General features: G+C 45.9%; 1 protein-coding gene across 1 annotated transcript; it reads right to left on the bottom strand.

Annotated features, from left to right (window-relative positions):
• Positions 1–6,375: 6,375 nt before the first annotated feature.
• Positions 6,376–6,916, bottom strand: LOC105692777 (cuticle protein 19-like). Its single transcript, XM_012412217.2, has one exon. It carries the CDS (start codon positions 6,880–6,882, stop codon positions 6,478–6,480), a length of 405 nt encoding a protein of 134 aa, XP_012267640.2. The 5' UTR covers positions 6,883–6,916; the 3' UTR covers positions 6,376–6,477.
• Positions 6,917–18,782: the final 11,866 nt, after the last annotated feature.

Consider the following 18,782-nt stretch of genomic DNA (forward strand, 5'->3'; position numbering starts at 1 on the left):
TCTAAACTTCCGAGAATCATCGTTGGCCGGGCTGCTCCGAGGTTGCCAAAGATCAGAGTAGCTGGACCATCCGGCAATCGCGTCGGGATCTTCGGTGAAACGAGAGGTGGACCTTGGACCGATATACGTCCGCGATGACGTACGGGGTTCCGATCTCCGCGCATCATAATGAAAAAGCAATTGCTCAGCGTACCGCACCATCGCTCGGTAATTAATCACCGTGTAACCATGTTCGTCGGACGGATCGGATATTTTCCTAATAATCTTTTCATACCTCAGCGAGGCTAGCAACGATCGGTTGCGTTATACTTATCGGGATTTCGCGCTACCGGGCGGCTCTTCGAGGAACAAGGATGAGATCGACCGAACAATACCAACACCGCAGTCGACGTACTTCCTCCTCGAGACATGGATATCCCTTGGATACCCGGCCTAGACCAGTTTAGCGTGGCGAGAAACGGGGTCAGGGAGAAAACCCGATCGTTTACCAAGACCCCGAACTTGCGTTCCATGGAGATGAATGCAACCGCGCGAGTCTACACCACCTCGGACCACGTGTATACACCGTACCGAGCGTCGTATTCTCTGTACTAAACTGCTGTAACTTGTTACGACGCCGTTTGTTTGAGTTAGAAGTTACGTAATTTCAATTGTCCTTTCACCGGCGTTGTTCCATTCACGTGCTAACCCAGACTTAATTTGACGGCTAAAGGCCGTGTCATACATTATACATGAATAACGAGAGGATGGACGACCCTTTGCCCGACGCTCGAGCTTCGCCCTGCCTTATTGCCGCACATATTGCCGGTCTCCCAACTTTTCGACCTGCATCAAACGAATTTGGTGGATTCCGCGATCGCGCACTCTCCACGGAAACTTCGATTCCATCTCCACTTTCGCAAGCCTAAAACTAGAACACGTGTGCAGTGGTTCGAAACCAAGTAATCCTACTCTCACACCTCGACGCACAAATCAATCGTCAGGGGAATAAAAAATTTCGCGCACTTTTCAGTCTTCGCGGAGTTACGCAGCAGGGCGTCTATTCGTCTTCCGCGTAGGTGTCTATAGGCCATGATTTTTTAACGGAGCGAAAGATGAGTCGTCGTCCGTCCGCTTCGGTTTTCGAAAAACAAAAAAGGCCGAACCAATTATGATTCTGAACTGAGAGAAAAGTAGACGGCATCTTTTCCTCTTATTAGAGCCAGTTAATTCTCGAAACAAGCGAACCGCACCTGATTAAAGCAATATCAAGGTCCGGAATGGCGCCCTGCAGTTCCCGTGGGCCTATCCGAGGCGAGATAAACCCTCGTAGAACGGAGTCCGCGTAGCGTTGCTTAATAGCTTCGAGTCGCAGGCAGATGCCTCTCAAATGGGTGAACAGGGTGAACTCCGAGCCATGTTGAACGCGGTAGCTGGATCGGCGTAATCCGCGGGATTGCGGTATACCGCCAACGGTTTACTGCCTATATTCCGACCTGTACACCCATAGAATGATGACGATAATAATAACAATACACGTACGACGAGCAGGGGTGCAAGGTGAGGCCGTACGTTATATTATAAGTACAACGGAGTGCGGATAGAGGTGAGAGGATTGCGCGCGCGGTGTATGCAGATATTCGGCGCGTGTTCGGCGAGTAACGTTTCAGGTTATCGGCGATACCGCGCTGACGTGTCTCAGCACGGCTATTGTCTCGTGAAATAGCTTAAATACCGAAACAAGGTTGGATGCCTGAGACGGCCGTAGCCTCCGCACGTCGGCTGATAAATTTACCGCGTTTTCCCTGTATCTACCGCGGATTTCCAACGTTGAGTCTGGAGGAAATTCTGACCAGGCTGGTGGCCAACGAAAGCTCACCTTATATAGGTATACCTTGTAAGCGCCCTGCGGAAGGGGATATATGTGCGGTTAGTGTATGCATCGAACTAAAAGCGACCGAGTGGAAACTGTGGAAATAGCCTAACCCCCGATACCTAATATACCCTTCTACGTGGTCGACTGAAAGACGATTTTTCCATTTGAAAGAACTTGCCGAACGACCAGTCGATAATCGCCCATTGTCATTCGATCGCTCTGTCCATTTTCACTGTACCGATCTCCGCTATTTTCGCCCATCTGACTCCCATATATATATATATATACATACCGGCGTTCCGTTAATACAACCGAGTTACTCTACAAGCCCTAATATCATTCGGTTCGTGCGGCATATCGCTGCCCGCCTTTGTGTTCCGCCCACCCAAATCCACAGTTTAACCGCTACAAATTCGAAATCAGCTATCCACCTGTCCGATCTCCATTGTAACAATGACCCTTACCGTTCCGATCTACGATCTCCGCTGATCGGTGAAAAATATACGACTACACACCACGGCTTATTAGGTGAGTCGACCGCCGCCGCCGGATTCACTAACTCCCTTTGCAAGAGGCACGAAAAAGACGAGAAAAACAAAATCGTCCGTATAAAGGCCGAAACGGGTGGGACCGAGAACGCGGTCAACCTCGAGCGATGTAATTTCAAATGAAAAATTCACGGACCATCGAGCAATTTCTATATTCCTACGGATACAAAAACCTGAAATCCTAATTTCTCACGCCGGTATTAACGCGCATCCGATTGTGAGCCAAGTGGTACTCGACACGATTATACGAGCGCGTAGGACTCGGGGATATTGTACGAAACCCTACTACGGTAAACGTAATATCCACACTGCATATACTGCACTCGCTCATAAGCGACGCGTTCCGCGCTGAATAGCGACTCACACATATCGACGGTCTGAACCTCGCTAAGCATTGTCATTTACGTGGGAAAAATTTTATACATTATATATATGTATAGGGACGGGATCGGCTTATATAGGTATACTATCATTGTGAGGTTCGTGATGAGAAAATCCCCGGGTGTAATAATCGACGGGGCGCGCTCTCGTCAACGACCGGACTAGACGCGAGCGAACACGTGTTTACCATTTTTTATACCTCTCTCTTTTTTTTTTTTTTATTTCTTTAATTTTTTTTTTTTTTTTTATCTCCTTTTTATTTTCAACCGCACTGTCACTTTGACGAGGAAACTAGGAGGGCGTCACCGAGGGGCACGGAGTACCCGGGACTCGTCTGAGGCTCCGCGTCGACCGACACGCTGGCTCGTCCCGTTTGACACGAGGAGATGAAAAACTTACCTCCTCACCTCTGCAACGCTCGAAAGGATTCGTCACAAAATGTGCGCACATAATACACGGTTGAATCGGATACGTGCGTACAACAGACCGTGTGCATTTCAAGCCGCTCACCCCGTCCACAGCTGCGGCGAAATTTGAGGGAAATTAAAAAGTTGACGAATTTTTACCGCGGGCTCGAAGCGGAGAAGGGGTCGGATTTTTTTTTTTTTTTTTTTTTTCTCTCATCGATCCTCGCAGGTGAAATATTAGCAGGCATGAATTTTGCCACTTTCGGTTACTACGACGTTTTTATGCGTGGGATCGTAGGATGTACGCAGGTGCTCGATAGGACGGTATTGCAGTTCTATTTGTGGATACATTTTCCATTAATTATTCAAATGAGCGAACACGTTAGTCCAGATTACCATAAATTATCTCCCCCTCTTCCGACGGTTTCATTTCCCCATAGTTACAACGCCAAGAACAATGGAGAATGACTGGCCCGTTTTATTACGTTCATGACCGCTGAGCACATCAAACCATATAAGACAACGTCACACGCGATGTTCTTCGCCAAGCACTTCCGACAAGGAAAATTCGGATTAATAACCAACGGAAACTACCGTGAAAAAAACCTTGGTTATTTTCACGATAATCTGTGGACGACGAGGCGATTTATTCAACGAATTGAAAAAAAAAACAAAACATTTCACTACTACCGTAAGCACCCGGGACAAGACGCGGAGTGATCATTGCCACCGTTATTGTTGTGGGCGACAGCTTGAAAGCCGTTTTCATCGGCGTGATACTCTGCGGTGTTAACATTACCGCCTGGTTCTTTGATCGAACATTCTCCCGCGACCTTTTTTTTCCATCTCTGTACTCCTTTAGCCCGTGAAAATCCCCGGTGCGATGGCCCTCGACGAGTACGCCTTATTATGACCAAATGTCCTCTGGAATATGCTCTGGGTCACCACGGCGACAAGAGGGACTAGGAGGATTAGTTCGACAGTGTGGTGATTTCGGCCCGAAGGTTGTATCGATTGTGAGCCGAGTTCGGGAGATTCGAAAGGCTCGTATAGGTACACGCTCGGAGAGGAATTATCGATTGTTAGGTGACGTGGTCGTTGGCCGTTCGGTTATAATGCAAACAATCTTCACGCTTCTGTGAACGCGGGATAACATACAATAGTTTAGGTAAGATGTTAACGCGGTCGTTGACGTAAAACGAAAGAGGCAAGAGGTTGGCGTGTGGTCATATTTCTCCTACTTTAGAAAAGAATAAAAACTAGAAGCCTCGGGTACATGTACGTACATACGTGCGGACGTATTAGCTCGTAGCGTACGGCGCGTTGAAACCTTTCCGTCGCTTGTACGACACTTTGGATTTCTCTGGCGGGTTGATATTGCTCGTAAAACGTAGCCGAATCACCGATACACACATAACGGTGAAACGAGTTTGCTTTTATTCGATGAAAAATGTTTGCGTACAATGGTGTATATAAGGCGGTTCGGTATGGCCGCGTGTTTTTATGTCCAACCTCAGCGTACCCATACGAGAAACAATTAAGGTGAGATAAAAACGGCGAGTCACGTAACGCTGCGCAACGCCTTCTTCGAGGGTATCTTGATTTATTGAATACAATATAAGGGTGGCAAGGCGTCGGCTCTTCTCTCCACCCTCGCCCACCGTCCCGTTGACCTCCATTCGATTGACGAGAATTCTTCCACCCCCAATCACCGAAATTCGCTGATTGAAACCACAAATCAACGGCTCCGAAATCTGATTGAAAACTGCGCGCCGAACTTCCGAACGAAAATCAAAGTTCAGAATAACGTTCGTGAACGTTCGAAATTGAAGTGCAATGACGATAAACAAATACGCAACTCTATACCGTTTCGTCGGCGTGTTGATACATTTGACGCGTGCGCGGGTATCGCAGACGGCACATAGCCTCCCGTATGAACGGTACGATACGTGTATTCGACATGTAAAATAATGTAGAGACCCCGTATAAGTCCGGGGGCTACAGTCAGAGCCCGCGAATCCGCTTATGGTAGTCGTTGCTTTGACTGCTTCCACATTAGCATATTACCGTACGAATCCCGAAAGAGTTATGCAAAGTTTCGGTGGGAATGGACAAGAGCACGTAGTGTGCGCAAGAGAGGTGAAAGATTCAACTGAACAGGAATTTCAACAACAGAAACCCCCTCGGGCGAAATATCTGTATTATCAATTCCGGAGCTTACGCGGGCGGCAAGCGTATCGTATCTAGAGAATTTCGATTATTTTTTCATCCAACTTTTCCCTTTTTTTTTTTTCCATTACACGGAAATAGAAAGTAACGGATTCTCGTTATTGTACCTGTAACAGTCCCGTTACCGAATCAAATCGAACGCGACGCCGAAATTGGTTCATGAAAGCAAAAAAAGCCGAGCAGGAAAGAAGTCGGTGACGCAGGTGATCTCGTAAACAAGGAACGTGACGATGTATACGTACTGTACACATATGTACGTTTGAACCGGGAAAACAGTGTAGAAAATACAAGCGAAAACAGAAAAAAAAGAAAAAAAAAAAAAAAAAACCAAGAAGAGAAAAGAGGCGAAGCGGGGTAAAATAAAAAGTAGACCTCGGCGCGGAACGAAGCGAAGGCTAACAGGGAGGTTCGAGGTCCCGGAGAAACAGCCGAGGGGAGAGGATCGGCGAATCTCGTTGCGAGAGCGAATTCAATTCGACAAATCTGAAATGGATGGCCAGGACCGCGTAGGGTGGGCAGAGAGTCGGCGGACTCCTGAGTAAATAGAAGAGTCGTTGAGACCGAGTTCTCTGGCAGATAATTCAGGCTTGCCCTTTCTGTCCCAGAGAAAAGGCGAGCGGTCTTGCACGCGAGAAAATTTATCTCAGGTCTCGACGCATCCGAACGTGTTAATCTTTCGAAAATTTTAAAAGATCAAAATTTCGAATGACGTGCACACCCGCGACAGGATTGGCGATGATTCGGAGATATTCCCGACTTTCGTCAACGGCGCGAGACGTGAATTGAAAATCCTATCGATGAAATGTAATGATACATAAAAATTATACTAACAATAAAATGTAATTACCAAAGTGTACAGAGATAAGTATCTCGCCCTTAGGTGGTACTGGTAGCCGTTGCTGTCGAGGAATGATAATTTACAGGAAGTCGTGATATCGAGTTACGACGAGATCGGTAAATTTATGAAACACTTGGTTTATTAATTAACATCATGTCGTACGGTAACAATCAACAACTTGGAGTATACACGGCCGCTTAACGAGGCGTTGGCCCGACTCTAATAGCCGTGCGCGTAGGCGCCGGAGTGGTCATTTCCACCGGTGTTGTGGACCACGGCGTGAAAGCCGTCCTTATCTGCGTGGTACTTTACGGTGCGTACGTTACCGCTCGGTTCCTTTAGCGAATATTCACCGACAACCTCGTCTCCGTCTCTCTGCTCTTTTTGTCCGTGAAAATCACCGGTGTGATGATCCTCGACTCCGTAGGCGAACGAGTACTTCGGATGACCGAGGTAGTCCGTACGGTGATGACCGTGCTTGTCCAAGTACTGGACCACACGATCGTGGCCTTCTACGGGGCCGTGGAAATGCTGGTAAGAATGCGCCCCTTCCGAGGACACGTTTCGAACGAGGAGACCAACGAAAACGGCGACGAAAATTGTGGCGAGCTTGAAGGACTCCATCTCGAACTGAGCGCCGAAAACTATCTGATCTCGTTGATAATTTAACGGGGTTTATATAGCGACGGGAAGTTAGGCAACAGGTGACGTTGACGTGATACGTTTCGACTGAAATACAAACTCGCGCGAATGTGAAATTCGGTTTTTGGTTCAGTCAACCGTGGCAATGTCAAGTGTTTCGAGAGAAAGAAAGCTGAGTAGAGTAGATATGTTTAGATAATAGGATAATGTACGTATACATACGGGTTATATAATGTATCGGAATTAGTGGAATAGTGTTACTCGATTAGATGTAAATCACTGAAGTTTTACGCAATATTTTAACACCACCGGCCAGCTCGCGTCTAATCCGTCTTCGGTAAAATTGAAATGAATTTATCTCGTCGGGTGTAGCTTCGGATAACGCGCCGAAGGCTGAAAACTTTATCTGTCCAGTGTAAGGGGAGTTAATAGTTTCGTAAAATAGAAAAGCATCGGCCCCCGACGCGATCGTGGTACCGTGCGGTATGGTGCGCGACGAAAGAGTCATCGATAAATTACCATTAAGTTTGAAACCTTTAAAAGCTAGATTGAAAAATTGGTAGGCGCCGAAATTAGTGGCCGAGCCTATAAATAAGCGGACGCTAATGCATTTTATCTCATACCGAGCGCGGCGTCGGCCCCGCCGGTTAAGCGACTGACATAAATTCAATCCCACCGCATTCCCAGAGATCTTATAGTACGGATGGCGATGTCGACGAAACATTCCAGAATTATCCCAAACACGTGTTTTGTTACATATTTTCACCGGGTTTTACACGGGGCCCCGAGAGACTTTAATTGCTCAAAAATTAGAGGACTGATTCCGTGGATAGGACAGTGGTGAAACTATTCCTAATCATTTCGATCGTTCCAACAATGCGTTCACACGTTTACAACGTCATATTGAAACGTTTTTTTTTTTTAAACCTGGGTCGTTGAAAAGGTTTGCCTGAATAATTACACCGGATGCCCGCCTGCAACGAAGTGTGGAAAACTTCGTTTCGGAGAGACCAGGAGTTCGATAATTGTTCAGTTTTCGTAGCCCTTGTGTCCCTTTCCGTTTTTCTCTCCATTGTCTCTACAATTACAATTCATTAAAATAAACTCCGACTAACTTGATAATTTCGAGTCACTTTCATCCAGGTGTCAAAACTCTTTTATCCCCAATTAAATTCAAATGAAAACGCATCTGATACTACAATCGAAACAAGTATGATTACTATCAGCGAATTTATCTATGAAAAATAAAATCTTGTTAGTTTCCGTGTTTCTCATAATTAGGATGCGACAATCGCACCGATGATCTCAGAATTGGTCAATGTGCGTATCCCAGTAGCGACAAATTTAGCGGTTGTTGTTGTTTTTTTTCTTCATAGTCCGGCTGCAGCACGACGGTACAAACGTTACAAAAGTTGCGGAGTTCGAATTTTTCTTGGCCAGTCAGGTCGGCCCAAGTCCAAACCAAACGTAGGAAGACAGCTGTTCTTTTTCGAAGTATGCATGGAAATTTATGTATCTCATAAAACGATCCCTGTTTCAGAATGCCACAATTTTCAGGTGGAACATTTTCTATATTATATATCTACCTTGTCTCGTCAAATTTCATTTTTTATTTACGTAGCCCACAGGTACCAGCCAACGAGTATTAAATCGTTCCTCATATTTTTCTTTCATTTTATTTTTTTTTTCTCGTCTCCCATACAGTCGAGAGGCGTAACGAAACTAAATTCACTGTACGATATTAAGTATTTTTGAGACGTTGAATTTATGGTCGGATATAATTATATTTATACACCTCGCACGTGATGTTGACTCGAATATTATTCGAAGAGCCATTTTCTTTGAAGTGAGCTGTTCGGTCCCGCAGCGCCGGACGCCGCGCGGCATAGTTTTTGCCAATCGCGAGAAGTTCCGCACATTTGCAAACGTTTTTCCGCTGCAGAAACATTGGCGATATTTGTACTATAACGACGAGGCTGATGCGGAAAATTACGATATGGACGGTACGGGAGAGCCGGAGGTATACGAGACCGGGTAACGGAGGGTTGGAAAAAGACGGTCGGATAGATTCCCCGCTGCGGAAGGGCTCTCAAAGCCGCCGACCTCTCCGACGTTGTTCGCCGCGCTCGCCAACGTCCATAAATCTTAACCGCTGTAGACAAAAGCCCGAAAAATAAAGCGCATCAATTAACCCAGAGCTAGGGTATAACGTTTGATCACTCTCCCAAAATTTGCCGAAGGAAAACGCTCGCGTTCTTTCTCTTCTTCGTTCCCTCAACATCGGGCAATAGGACATGTGGCCTGCGGCGTCAACCGACGCCCTAGTCTACCAAGTGCTTTTCATACGGGACACGGAGAACCACGTGTCTCCAAGATGTTGCCGCGGCGATTCCTTCGGTGAAAAAAACATTCGTTCCTCTACAACAATATCTTCTAAATCCATCCTGCATCGTTACACGACATCAGCCATCGAAATCTCATCAATTTCCAATTAGTTTTCAACGACATTCAACTCGACCCGGAGCTTCGATGCATCGAATAAAAATCTCCATTTAATTGAAACTGTCGTAAAATTCTGAAAGTTTGATCTAATCGGAATCGCGTTTGGACGAAATCTCACGTCCGGCTGTCGTAATGAAATAATCAAATGACAACCGATCCCCCATGTACTTGGAAAATTCTAGGTCCATCGATCCGTACGCGAGCGTCGAAAAATCCGAAAGTCAAACGATATTGGTATTTCGCAGCCCGGGTAAGGACATTATTTTTTTTTTTTTTTCGCAAACGATGGCCCTGTAAAACTCATATATCGATACTGCGTACGTGTTGTACTCGGTCGATGATTAACTATTCGTTGTTTTTCAACGGGCAAAGTTCTCCTCTCAGCGGGTAGCAGAGATCATTTTGTGCCACGTGAGCCGGTTCAATGTAAATAGTTTGTCATCCGACAGCGGGAGCGTATCCCCGATCCCTTTTTCTGAGCCACGGGTGTTCTTCCCCAGCTCTCCCGGGCGTCCAGATAGATGCCGGCGCAGCGAGGTAGCCTGGCTCACCGGGGCAATCAGCGACACGGAAACCGTCGCAGTCATTCCGCGCCCATTACGACTTTTAATTCGATTCGAGGGTAAGGATCGCTTTGTGAAGCTGTAACCACGAGATTACACCGTGTAGAGGGTATACGCGTACCCGTAAACACGAACTTGGTCATTGTATCATTCAACGACCGCAGTGAAAACGTAACGCAATGGAAAATACATCATCGAGCGCATCTCAAGGGGCACGCGGTTAGTCAACGGTTAAAGTCGTTCTTGAACTCCGGGTTAATTGGCACTCACGTACAACGGAATACCTGCTCGGATAGCATCGACTGAAAAGATACGAAGACTTCGTACGCGTTTGAATAGTTGCGGAAGAGAAGAGAGAAAAAAACAAAAAAAAGCAAAAAAAAAAAAAAAAAAACTAAATGGAAAAGGATGCGTCTATTATATCGCGCATATTGTAGGGTATTTCATACAACCCCGAGCATAAATTAGTGGATAGCTTCGTTTCGCGTTTTCGCGTACGTACGACGCTGTTGCATCGGGAACTTTGAATCCCGCTGTAAATATATTTATGTATAAAGCTACGCTACGTACGTACCGTCGTATTATGAATTCAGATTTGTTAGACCCGCCTGCGGGTTATACATTCGCTTAAATACGCAAGGGGTTCCTGCGTATACGGTGTATACCGTACGCATACCAACATATTTCGGTCAGGTCGGTACCAACGCGCAGGTATTAGAGTAAACGTTATACCCCTCATGTGAGATATGGATCTTCCGGCTCGTTGGATCTCGAGAACAGAACGTTGAGTTGCGTTCGCGTATACGGTACCCCCAGCTTCAGGTTGCGCGACCAGAAGGGTTGACCGAAAGAATACAACCGCGAGGGCTGCAAACCCCGACCGACCCTGTAACCCAGGAGCGGACTTTCGGCGAAGCGTGGCGGAACCCGTCCCTTGTTATTATCATTAATATACTTTGCGTGTTCGGTTTGCCTTTTGCTGTATATATGTATATGTGTTGGTATATTAATCTACACACGCTTATGTACGTACGTAGGACGTATTCTACTCTATTGTGCTGGATGTGTACGGTACAGATACACGTGCGTCTGCCCACATCTGCCCACGTACGGGAAAAATTTAGTCGATATTTCGTCGGCGATAGCGATGTTACTTGAATGAGAACGGATCGAAATGGAGGCGGTAGGTGACGGGGAACAGGGGTGGGATTCGAGAGAGCGGGTAAAAAACTAAAAATCGCATACGTATAGGTGCATAAAAAATAGATCATTCTTGGAATGAAAGGTGCACGAACCGTTTACGTTCGAAACTTTCTCGATTCATTTTCGAGCGCGCGAGCGTGGATTTCGAAGTTTGCTTTATAAACGAGTCAGAAATAGGTATATCACGAGCTTGGAACGTCAATCTGAACCTGCGGAGCGATGAGAAAAACAAATAAATTTTAGACTCTTTGAAAATTTATCACCGGAACGTTCGTAAACAAACTCAACGTCGCTATGGTTCCGGTGAAATTGCCCCAAACTTCGTACCGAGAGACGCTTACGCTGCAACTCGTTGCAAAAAAATACCTATGACTGACTGTCGGAGAAATTTCTTCGCGCGATAAATCAGCCTCATCAACGCCCGAATAATGTCATGAGCTTTTCGGAGTACCGGTGACGCTGCGATGAGGTCAGTTGCAAGGAGTCTTCGCGATGCAGATTAATCGAGTTTTATCAATTGAAATGAAACGAACGGCAGATTATTTCATGAGCGGTAAGTGTTACGGTATATCACCACCGTCTTCGCTCGACCTTAAATGCGCCGGGCAGTCGGCTCCTTTAAAAGTCCGCGTCATTGGAGCGGACGATGCGAGTAATTTGAGACGTGCCACGAGTCGTTCGTAAATTAGAAGGATTATAAACGTCCCAAACAAACTTTAAATTAACGAGACGATATAGTTAGCGCTAATTTACCGGCAAACTTCTCTCTGATACCCGCACACTTGAAATATTAAGCCACTCGATTGACACATCGTTCCAGGATAAGGCGATGCGAGTGGCGATTCGAGCATACTCGCCTGCACCGCCTGCATCTAGTCATCCGCAATACATTTTTTCAATCATTCGCATCAGAATAAAAGAACGTCGATTGACGGACCACCGCACGAGGTAGGTGTAACTGAAATAAATGTGCGCGGCGTACCTGATATCGTCTCGTTCTGAGCTCCCTCGTTTTTCCCCCCTTTGGTATTCGTGGATTAAATTCTGACGAAGCAAATCTTGAAACGAGATCAGAACGTAATACAGGCTATACGAAATAACGACATCCTATCCGCTTACTTTGTTAGGTGATTCATTGTATCTGCGTCTTAAAATAATCCATTTTTCTTTGTTTTTCATCGTTGGCTACGCCAGGGAGAGAATGAGCTTCCGGAGTGATATAGATCAGGGGCAGTTGTCGGTGAGCGGAAAATCGCATTGTAACAACCGTACCGCCGTGGAGATCATGTACATAGATTCGTTAAGCTGATGGCTAATGATAAATAATTATGACAAATGTGGCGAACATCGTATTGTTTTGAGCGTGTAACGAAAAGGGGGCCTGGGGGGATTTGGAGGAGGGGAGGGGGGGGGAGCGGTTGCGCAAACCTCGCAGGTCCGATTGAACAAAAATCAGCTTCAATATTGATCGTTCCGTATGGTCAGAGCGGAACGACGTCCAGTGATGCGTGAAATGTGAATGAAACGGTTTCAATTATCCAAATGTATATACCTATGGCCGCATAGGTAACCATCGTCAATCACGAAACCAACGAATTGAAACTAACAATCTACTCGAAACGTTCTATGGAATACCTTCGATCAGCAACGCCTTGTATCTATGGTTATGCACCTGCAAAACGTGTGTTTGCGGACCTATCCATCATATGAATAATGAATATACGTGTGTACTTATAGATTGGGAAACAATTATTTCCCCAATACAGGTTACATACACACAGGATTTCGCCAAATTAATCAAACTAGATGCCGCAGTACTACTCGGGTATCCCTCGGACACCGTGCAACGGGCACGTGGAATCGGATGTTGTACGTTATACACGCATGAGCCGAGGATCGGCGATTGTTGTACGAGCGGTTGTTGTTATTGTCATTATTATTGTTATTGAAACTCTGCGGTACCCGAACAGTGGCTGAACATTGTTTTAGTATACGTTGTACGGGTATACGTACGTGTCTCTCGGAAGAAAACAAAGGGGAGAACAAGAAGTTAATTACAAAATGATTCGTGCCAAAGAAACCGCAGTATAAGCCCTCTCGTAGGTCGTACAATTGGTATATCCCTAGCTGACCGCCACCCTACGCAACATTGGCCCCTTTCCTTTCACTCGTCTCCCTCCCTCCCTCCCTCCCTCCCTCTCGCCCTCTTTTCCTTGCCGACCGACTCCTGTGCGGCAAAACGAACCCGTCCCCGGGTCTCCGGCCACTAATAATGTGGGTTCTTGTGCCGCGGACCAGAATGCAAATTATTATATATGAATAACATTCAGCTGCTGTGGTTGCCCTCTGGACTGATTGTAACCCTGCAAATAATATTCGAGCATGATTTCGAGTACGTGCCAGCGAGCTGGGACAACCTTTCTTCTTTTTAGTTGTCGGGATCGAATACGATCGAAATGCCGTTTCAACCGAGTATGTGATATAATTTGAAGAAATATAAAATTTACCTCGAAGCAATCAATCGGATAAGATCACTTCAGGCCGCGGAGGGTTCGAGTATGTCATTATATGGGAATATGATTCTTCCGTAAATTGTATACGAGAACATTGTGTCAAAAGTTGTGCGAAAGTTGAAAGTTCGGAATTCGCGAGGATAATGAGTCGTTATTGTGCAGTCGCGGAACGGACCGCTAATATAATACAATTCTCAAACGAGATAAAAGAAGCGTGTCGCGGATCGAGATGAGAGTGGGGAAATTCGTTGAAACGAATAAGTTTGACTTTCGAGTGGGCGGAATCTGTAGCGTAACGACGATCGCGCGCTTCAAATTGTGACTCTGCGACATCGCGTATGTTTCGTACTGTACGGTCTCCTGCGTACGACTCGGAAAGGGTCAAGTTACGTATTCAAATTTGACACGATATTCGTATCGTACGCGTACGAAGTATGCATGCATAAGGAAAGTAGGTATACGTACAGATGTAGGTACGTAGGCGCGGAGATCGAGTCGGTCACTTTTGTACATTACATACGTACGATAACGGTAACGTGGAATACGTTCGGACTCGTTGATCCACCGCGTTACATGACGTATTCATAGAAGATTGATTGGACGCGTTGTCTGTGTTTGAATTGTGAATCCATTCTCAAAGACAAATGAGGGACGCCCGGTTCTCGTAAGTGACGTAGCCACCCGTGGGTCTCAGCTGGTATCTCCGCTTCCCTGCACAATCATTATTAATATCCGTACATTAGTCATTGCGCTCCGCGACTAAGTAAGTAAGCAACGTTTGCTTTACCACGAATCAATCAAGTCAACGGTAGCAGTAGACCTTGATTCCGCGTGCTGCGAGATATGTGAACATATTAATATCCGTACGCGTATCTATATTATTATTATTATTGGTATCCTCGATACCAATTTCCCTCCGTCTTCAACGATCGCAGAGGATTACTCGGTTCTACCGCGATGGCCGGAGAAACAGCCGATGTCAAACGAAACCACGAGAAAAGAAAAGTAAAACAAAATGAGAAAATCGAAAAGCGAGAAACAGCCACCTGCAACTCTCGAATAATTCTTGCGGGTATATATATATATTCCTCGGAGCCTGTACGGATGATCAACGTCGCCTGGATATATACAGTATATACGAGAGAGAATAAGACACCCTGTTGGTGAGCGGAGCTTTGAAGGATGCGCGACCCGACGATGATCCTCGTTGAAGCTGTTCATCAATCATTTAAATGTAACGCAACGACTATGGGGTTCCTTGCGCTCTACGCGTTTGAATGCATTTTGCCCTGACATCTGTCATATACCGAGGCGACGGGCTACGAAACGCCGTGCCTGTATTCATTGTTCTCCTTTACTTGCCATAGAATAGAGCTATATGGGCGAGAGAGCGAAGCCAGACAGACGCACTGCGAGCGGTTGAGAGTAAACTTATTTTAATAGTGATTAGTTAATGCCAAGATATGATCCTCTCGGTGTACACAGGGAATGGACCAGATGAGCCGTCGGGACGCTTATTAATAGGAAACGTAAAAAAAAAAAACATTGTCAAAGAATCGACCCTAAAAGCTGGTCAAACACGGCAAAGTCACACGTGATCTATTTTTCATGTGAATCTTCCCGAATACGAGAACGATTGGATCTGAGATTTGAGCTATGCACGTGTAACGTATCGTATGGTGCATGCATAATCGATGATATGCAGCATTCAACTTTAGCCAAGCACGGATAATTTATTCGATATGGGTATTCGTGAGACGAGTCGCGAGCTACCAAGGTTACGTCGTACCCTCGGAGAAGCCGAATTGAAAGACGGCTAATTACTTCGAGTTCAAATGTAGGTCCGGTATAATCTAATCAACATCTTATCGGGCAGACGAGGAAGACCCGGAGCCATTTGACGGCGTCGCCATAACCCATCCGGGGACTCGTCGGGGCGCCCTTACTACCAATCAGACTTTAACGTAACCTGCGGACTTCTATACCTAGACGGAAACCTGCGCGTCTTACGTACCGTCGCCATTGCCGCGAGAGTGGTCTTTCCACTTTCTGTAATTGCTGGCCAGATTTCGGATCGAATCTATACAGCGATCGTATAACCCCCGTCTAAGCGAGTATTCTCGGTGATCAGCCAATGTCCAAATCCCGAACATGAACCTAACTATTTCAGGTCTCCGAACGGTACGTCGTGACATCTTCTCGTCCTTTCTACCCACCTATACACGGTTCAGTTTCGAACTCGGGTCGTCGATACACTTGGCTTGATTGTTATTACAATCCGAAATAAAGGTACAATAGAAGCGAACCGGTCCGAAAGCGTGAAATTCGGTGCACCGATTTGCTTCCCTGAACTGCGTTACCTACGTAAACCCTTTAACGTAACGAATTGCCCCGATGCATCACAGATACGGACGCGCGCACCGCACCCATACGCGTGTACAGCTAATACCGAAGCTTGGTTTGCATTAACCTTAATACCCCTTGCAGATTGCAATATTCAATCGAACGTACCCTGCCGTTGGGAAATTACTGGCGAAGCTAAAATCTTTATTGAATCTGCTTCAATGAGAGTTATATGCTCGGTACTCGTGGCACCCGTACAGTTCATACTCGCAGAAACGAAATATTAAACGATTCACTCACTCGGCTGAAAACACACGACCGTTCAACGTCCATTGTTCAAAGTTGCGCTCGTTATCACAATCAATGTTACAATCGAAGCTAATCACGACTGCGTACGTCGCGAGAACCGGATACTTGTGAGTATCGCTGCGCCGAAGAAGGGATTTCAAAAAATAATCTATAGGTACCCGAGGCTGGTCGAAAAGTGAGAATTGAGTCTTTCGACATTTTATACAGCGATCATTTGCTTTTAATCAATCGCTTCCGCCCCGCGGACAACCTTCGGTCTTTAACTGTCGAGGGCGCTTGGGCGCGCGAACCCTCGAGATCGCCAACAATGGCGGCGAGTCGAGGGTGAACCCTACGTGTACACGAAGCGAAATGTATAAGCCGTACGTACAACACAGATATATACATCCACGTGGGTGAAGGTAGAGCGGGAGACGGAAGGAGAGTGGGTGCGTGGTCCGTGGGAGAGGATCGTCGGGGGGTGGGGGGGGGGTGGGGGTGGCTCGGAGAATTGTGATGAGAAACGGGAAAGGGTTGAACGCGCGGCTGACTATACGAAACTGAACAGTGATTAACCCGGGGAATCAGCCGGGCTTACCGAGGTTTCAACCCTACTCTGCCAGAAGCATGCCCCCACTTGTGCACGCTTCATTGGTCAGCTGACGAAGGCCCGGATTCCATCGAGACTTCCTTTAAGGCCGAACGCTTCGGGCCAACTGAAGAATTTCTATCGCTTCCGTGTAATTAACCTGTGCGACTGTTCAATGACCGAGAAGAACCGTTCGTTTATCTCCCCGCGTCGCGCGGGGCGTATAATAGTTCAATTATAAAAATTAAGACCGATTCATAGGTGGAAAAAAAAATTTTCATCCCTTCGTGCTCGATTTATTTATCACCGACTCGAAACGCGATAACCGCTGCAGGGATCCCTGTACCTGCAGCGGTGTATCGTGGTGTAACGCGTATGTACCGTAATGCATCACGTGTTCGGCGACGGATAATTCCGTCGTGACATTGACACCCGCTACGTTATCGCCACTACAAATTTCCAATATATTTCGCAAATCCTCGAATATCCCATACATAACCAATTTCGTGGGTGGGATAGGCCTTACGATTTCCCGTCCAACGGGTGGACGTGAATTACCGAATAACTACCGCGCGTATAGTTATTCGGTAACCTGTGTAGACGAGTAACGAAACGAATGGAAAACTTTCAGTACAGTTTCTTCGTTGAATTCCACATCCGATTACGCGGATATTTCATTGAAAAATTCTACTGCGTGGAGGGAAAAAAAAACTTCATCGCGACATAACTTCGTTACACAATATGCATATTATTCCACGGGACGCCGTTATATTGCAACGCGAAATTGAAAAACTGAAAATAAGTTTGCGTCTTGGCGCGTTAAATTTGGGTTTCTCTCGGCGTCGTCGAGGGACCACCCGTTGCCCGGAGCGCATCAACACAGACGGTTGTTACGGGCTTGTATTAATTGATATTGCCGTTGTTGAGCCCGCAGCTGCACGCCTGCTTACATATGCAAACAGCCCCGTGAAATTATCTATGCGCAGATAGGGAAGTGAGAGCGAGAGAGGGAATAGGGTAAAACGCGGAAGGGTGGCTGTTGGCTGGTAGCTAGCTGCCGGATCGAAATCAAGATACAATTTCACCGGTAACTCGTCTTCTATCGATCTTGCACCGGAGTATTGTTTAAAAAAAGCAAAATATCATATATTCGCAAAATATACAAATATTTTCCTACACATATGTGTGTGCGTCGGCAATAACTAGCCGAGATATACCGGAGAGTCGATCAATCACTATCACAACGTTTCGTTCGCATTTAATAAAAATAATGATGATAATGACAATAGTACTGACAATAATAACAACGATGACAGTAATAAAGATGTATGGATACATGGACATCGGGATGGACAAATGCAGTCATTATACTGTGGCATGTATACGAGTCCGATGCATTATCGACATGCGGCAGCGGTTGGGTTCTATTTTTTTCTTTTTTTCTTTCTTTCTTATCCAGCGTGGTGTAAACATCGGACGTTCAAACGCCGTGGAATGCTTGATTTTCGTATCAATTATTAACGAGGACGTGTAAACGTCAGTCGATTTATGTATATAGCGATACTTTTGAAGTGTGTAGCGAAAGTAATAATTATGCAATCATGTGCAGTTGAAAATGATATTTATCTCGATGAATGTCCAATGAGAAAATTATTGTTATTCTTCTTTTCATCGTCGCAACGTCGCAAGAGAGAATTTTCAATGTACACGAATTATCGCGTTCACCTGATCTTGGCGTGGATACGACATAGGCGTCGCGTAGAAACTTTGAGAAAAACTATTTTAAAACGAGGTAACAACGAAATTATTTTCATAGCGATAGATAATTCAACGACGCCCTCCGATCGGTCGAGTGGACATAGAGATTTTCAACGGAATCAT

This window comes from Athalia rosae, chromosome 1, assembly GCF_917208135.1.
Source record: "Athalia rosae chromosome 1, iyAthRosa1.1, whole genome shotgun sequence".
Classification (NCBI taxonomy): domain Eukaryota; kingdom Metazoa; phylum Arthropoda; class Insecta; order Hymenoptera; family Athaliidae; genus Athalia; species Athalia rosae.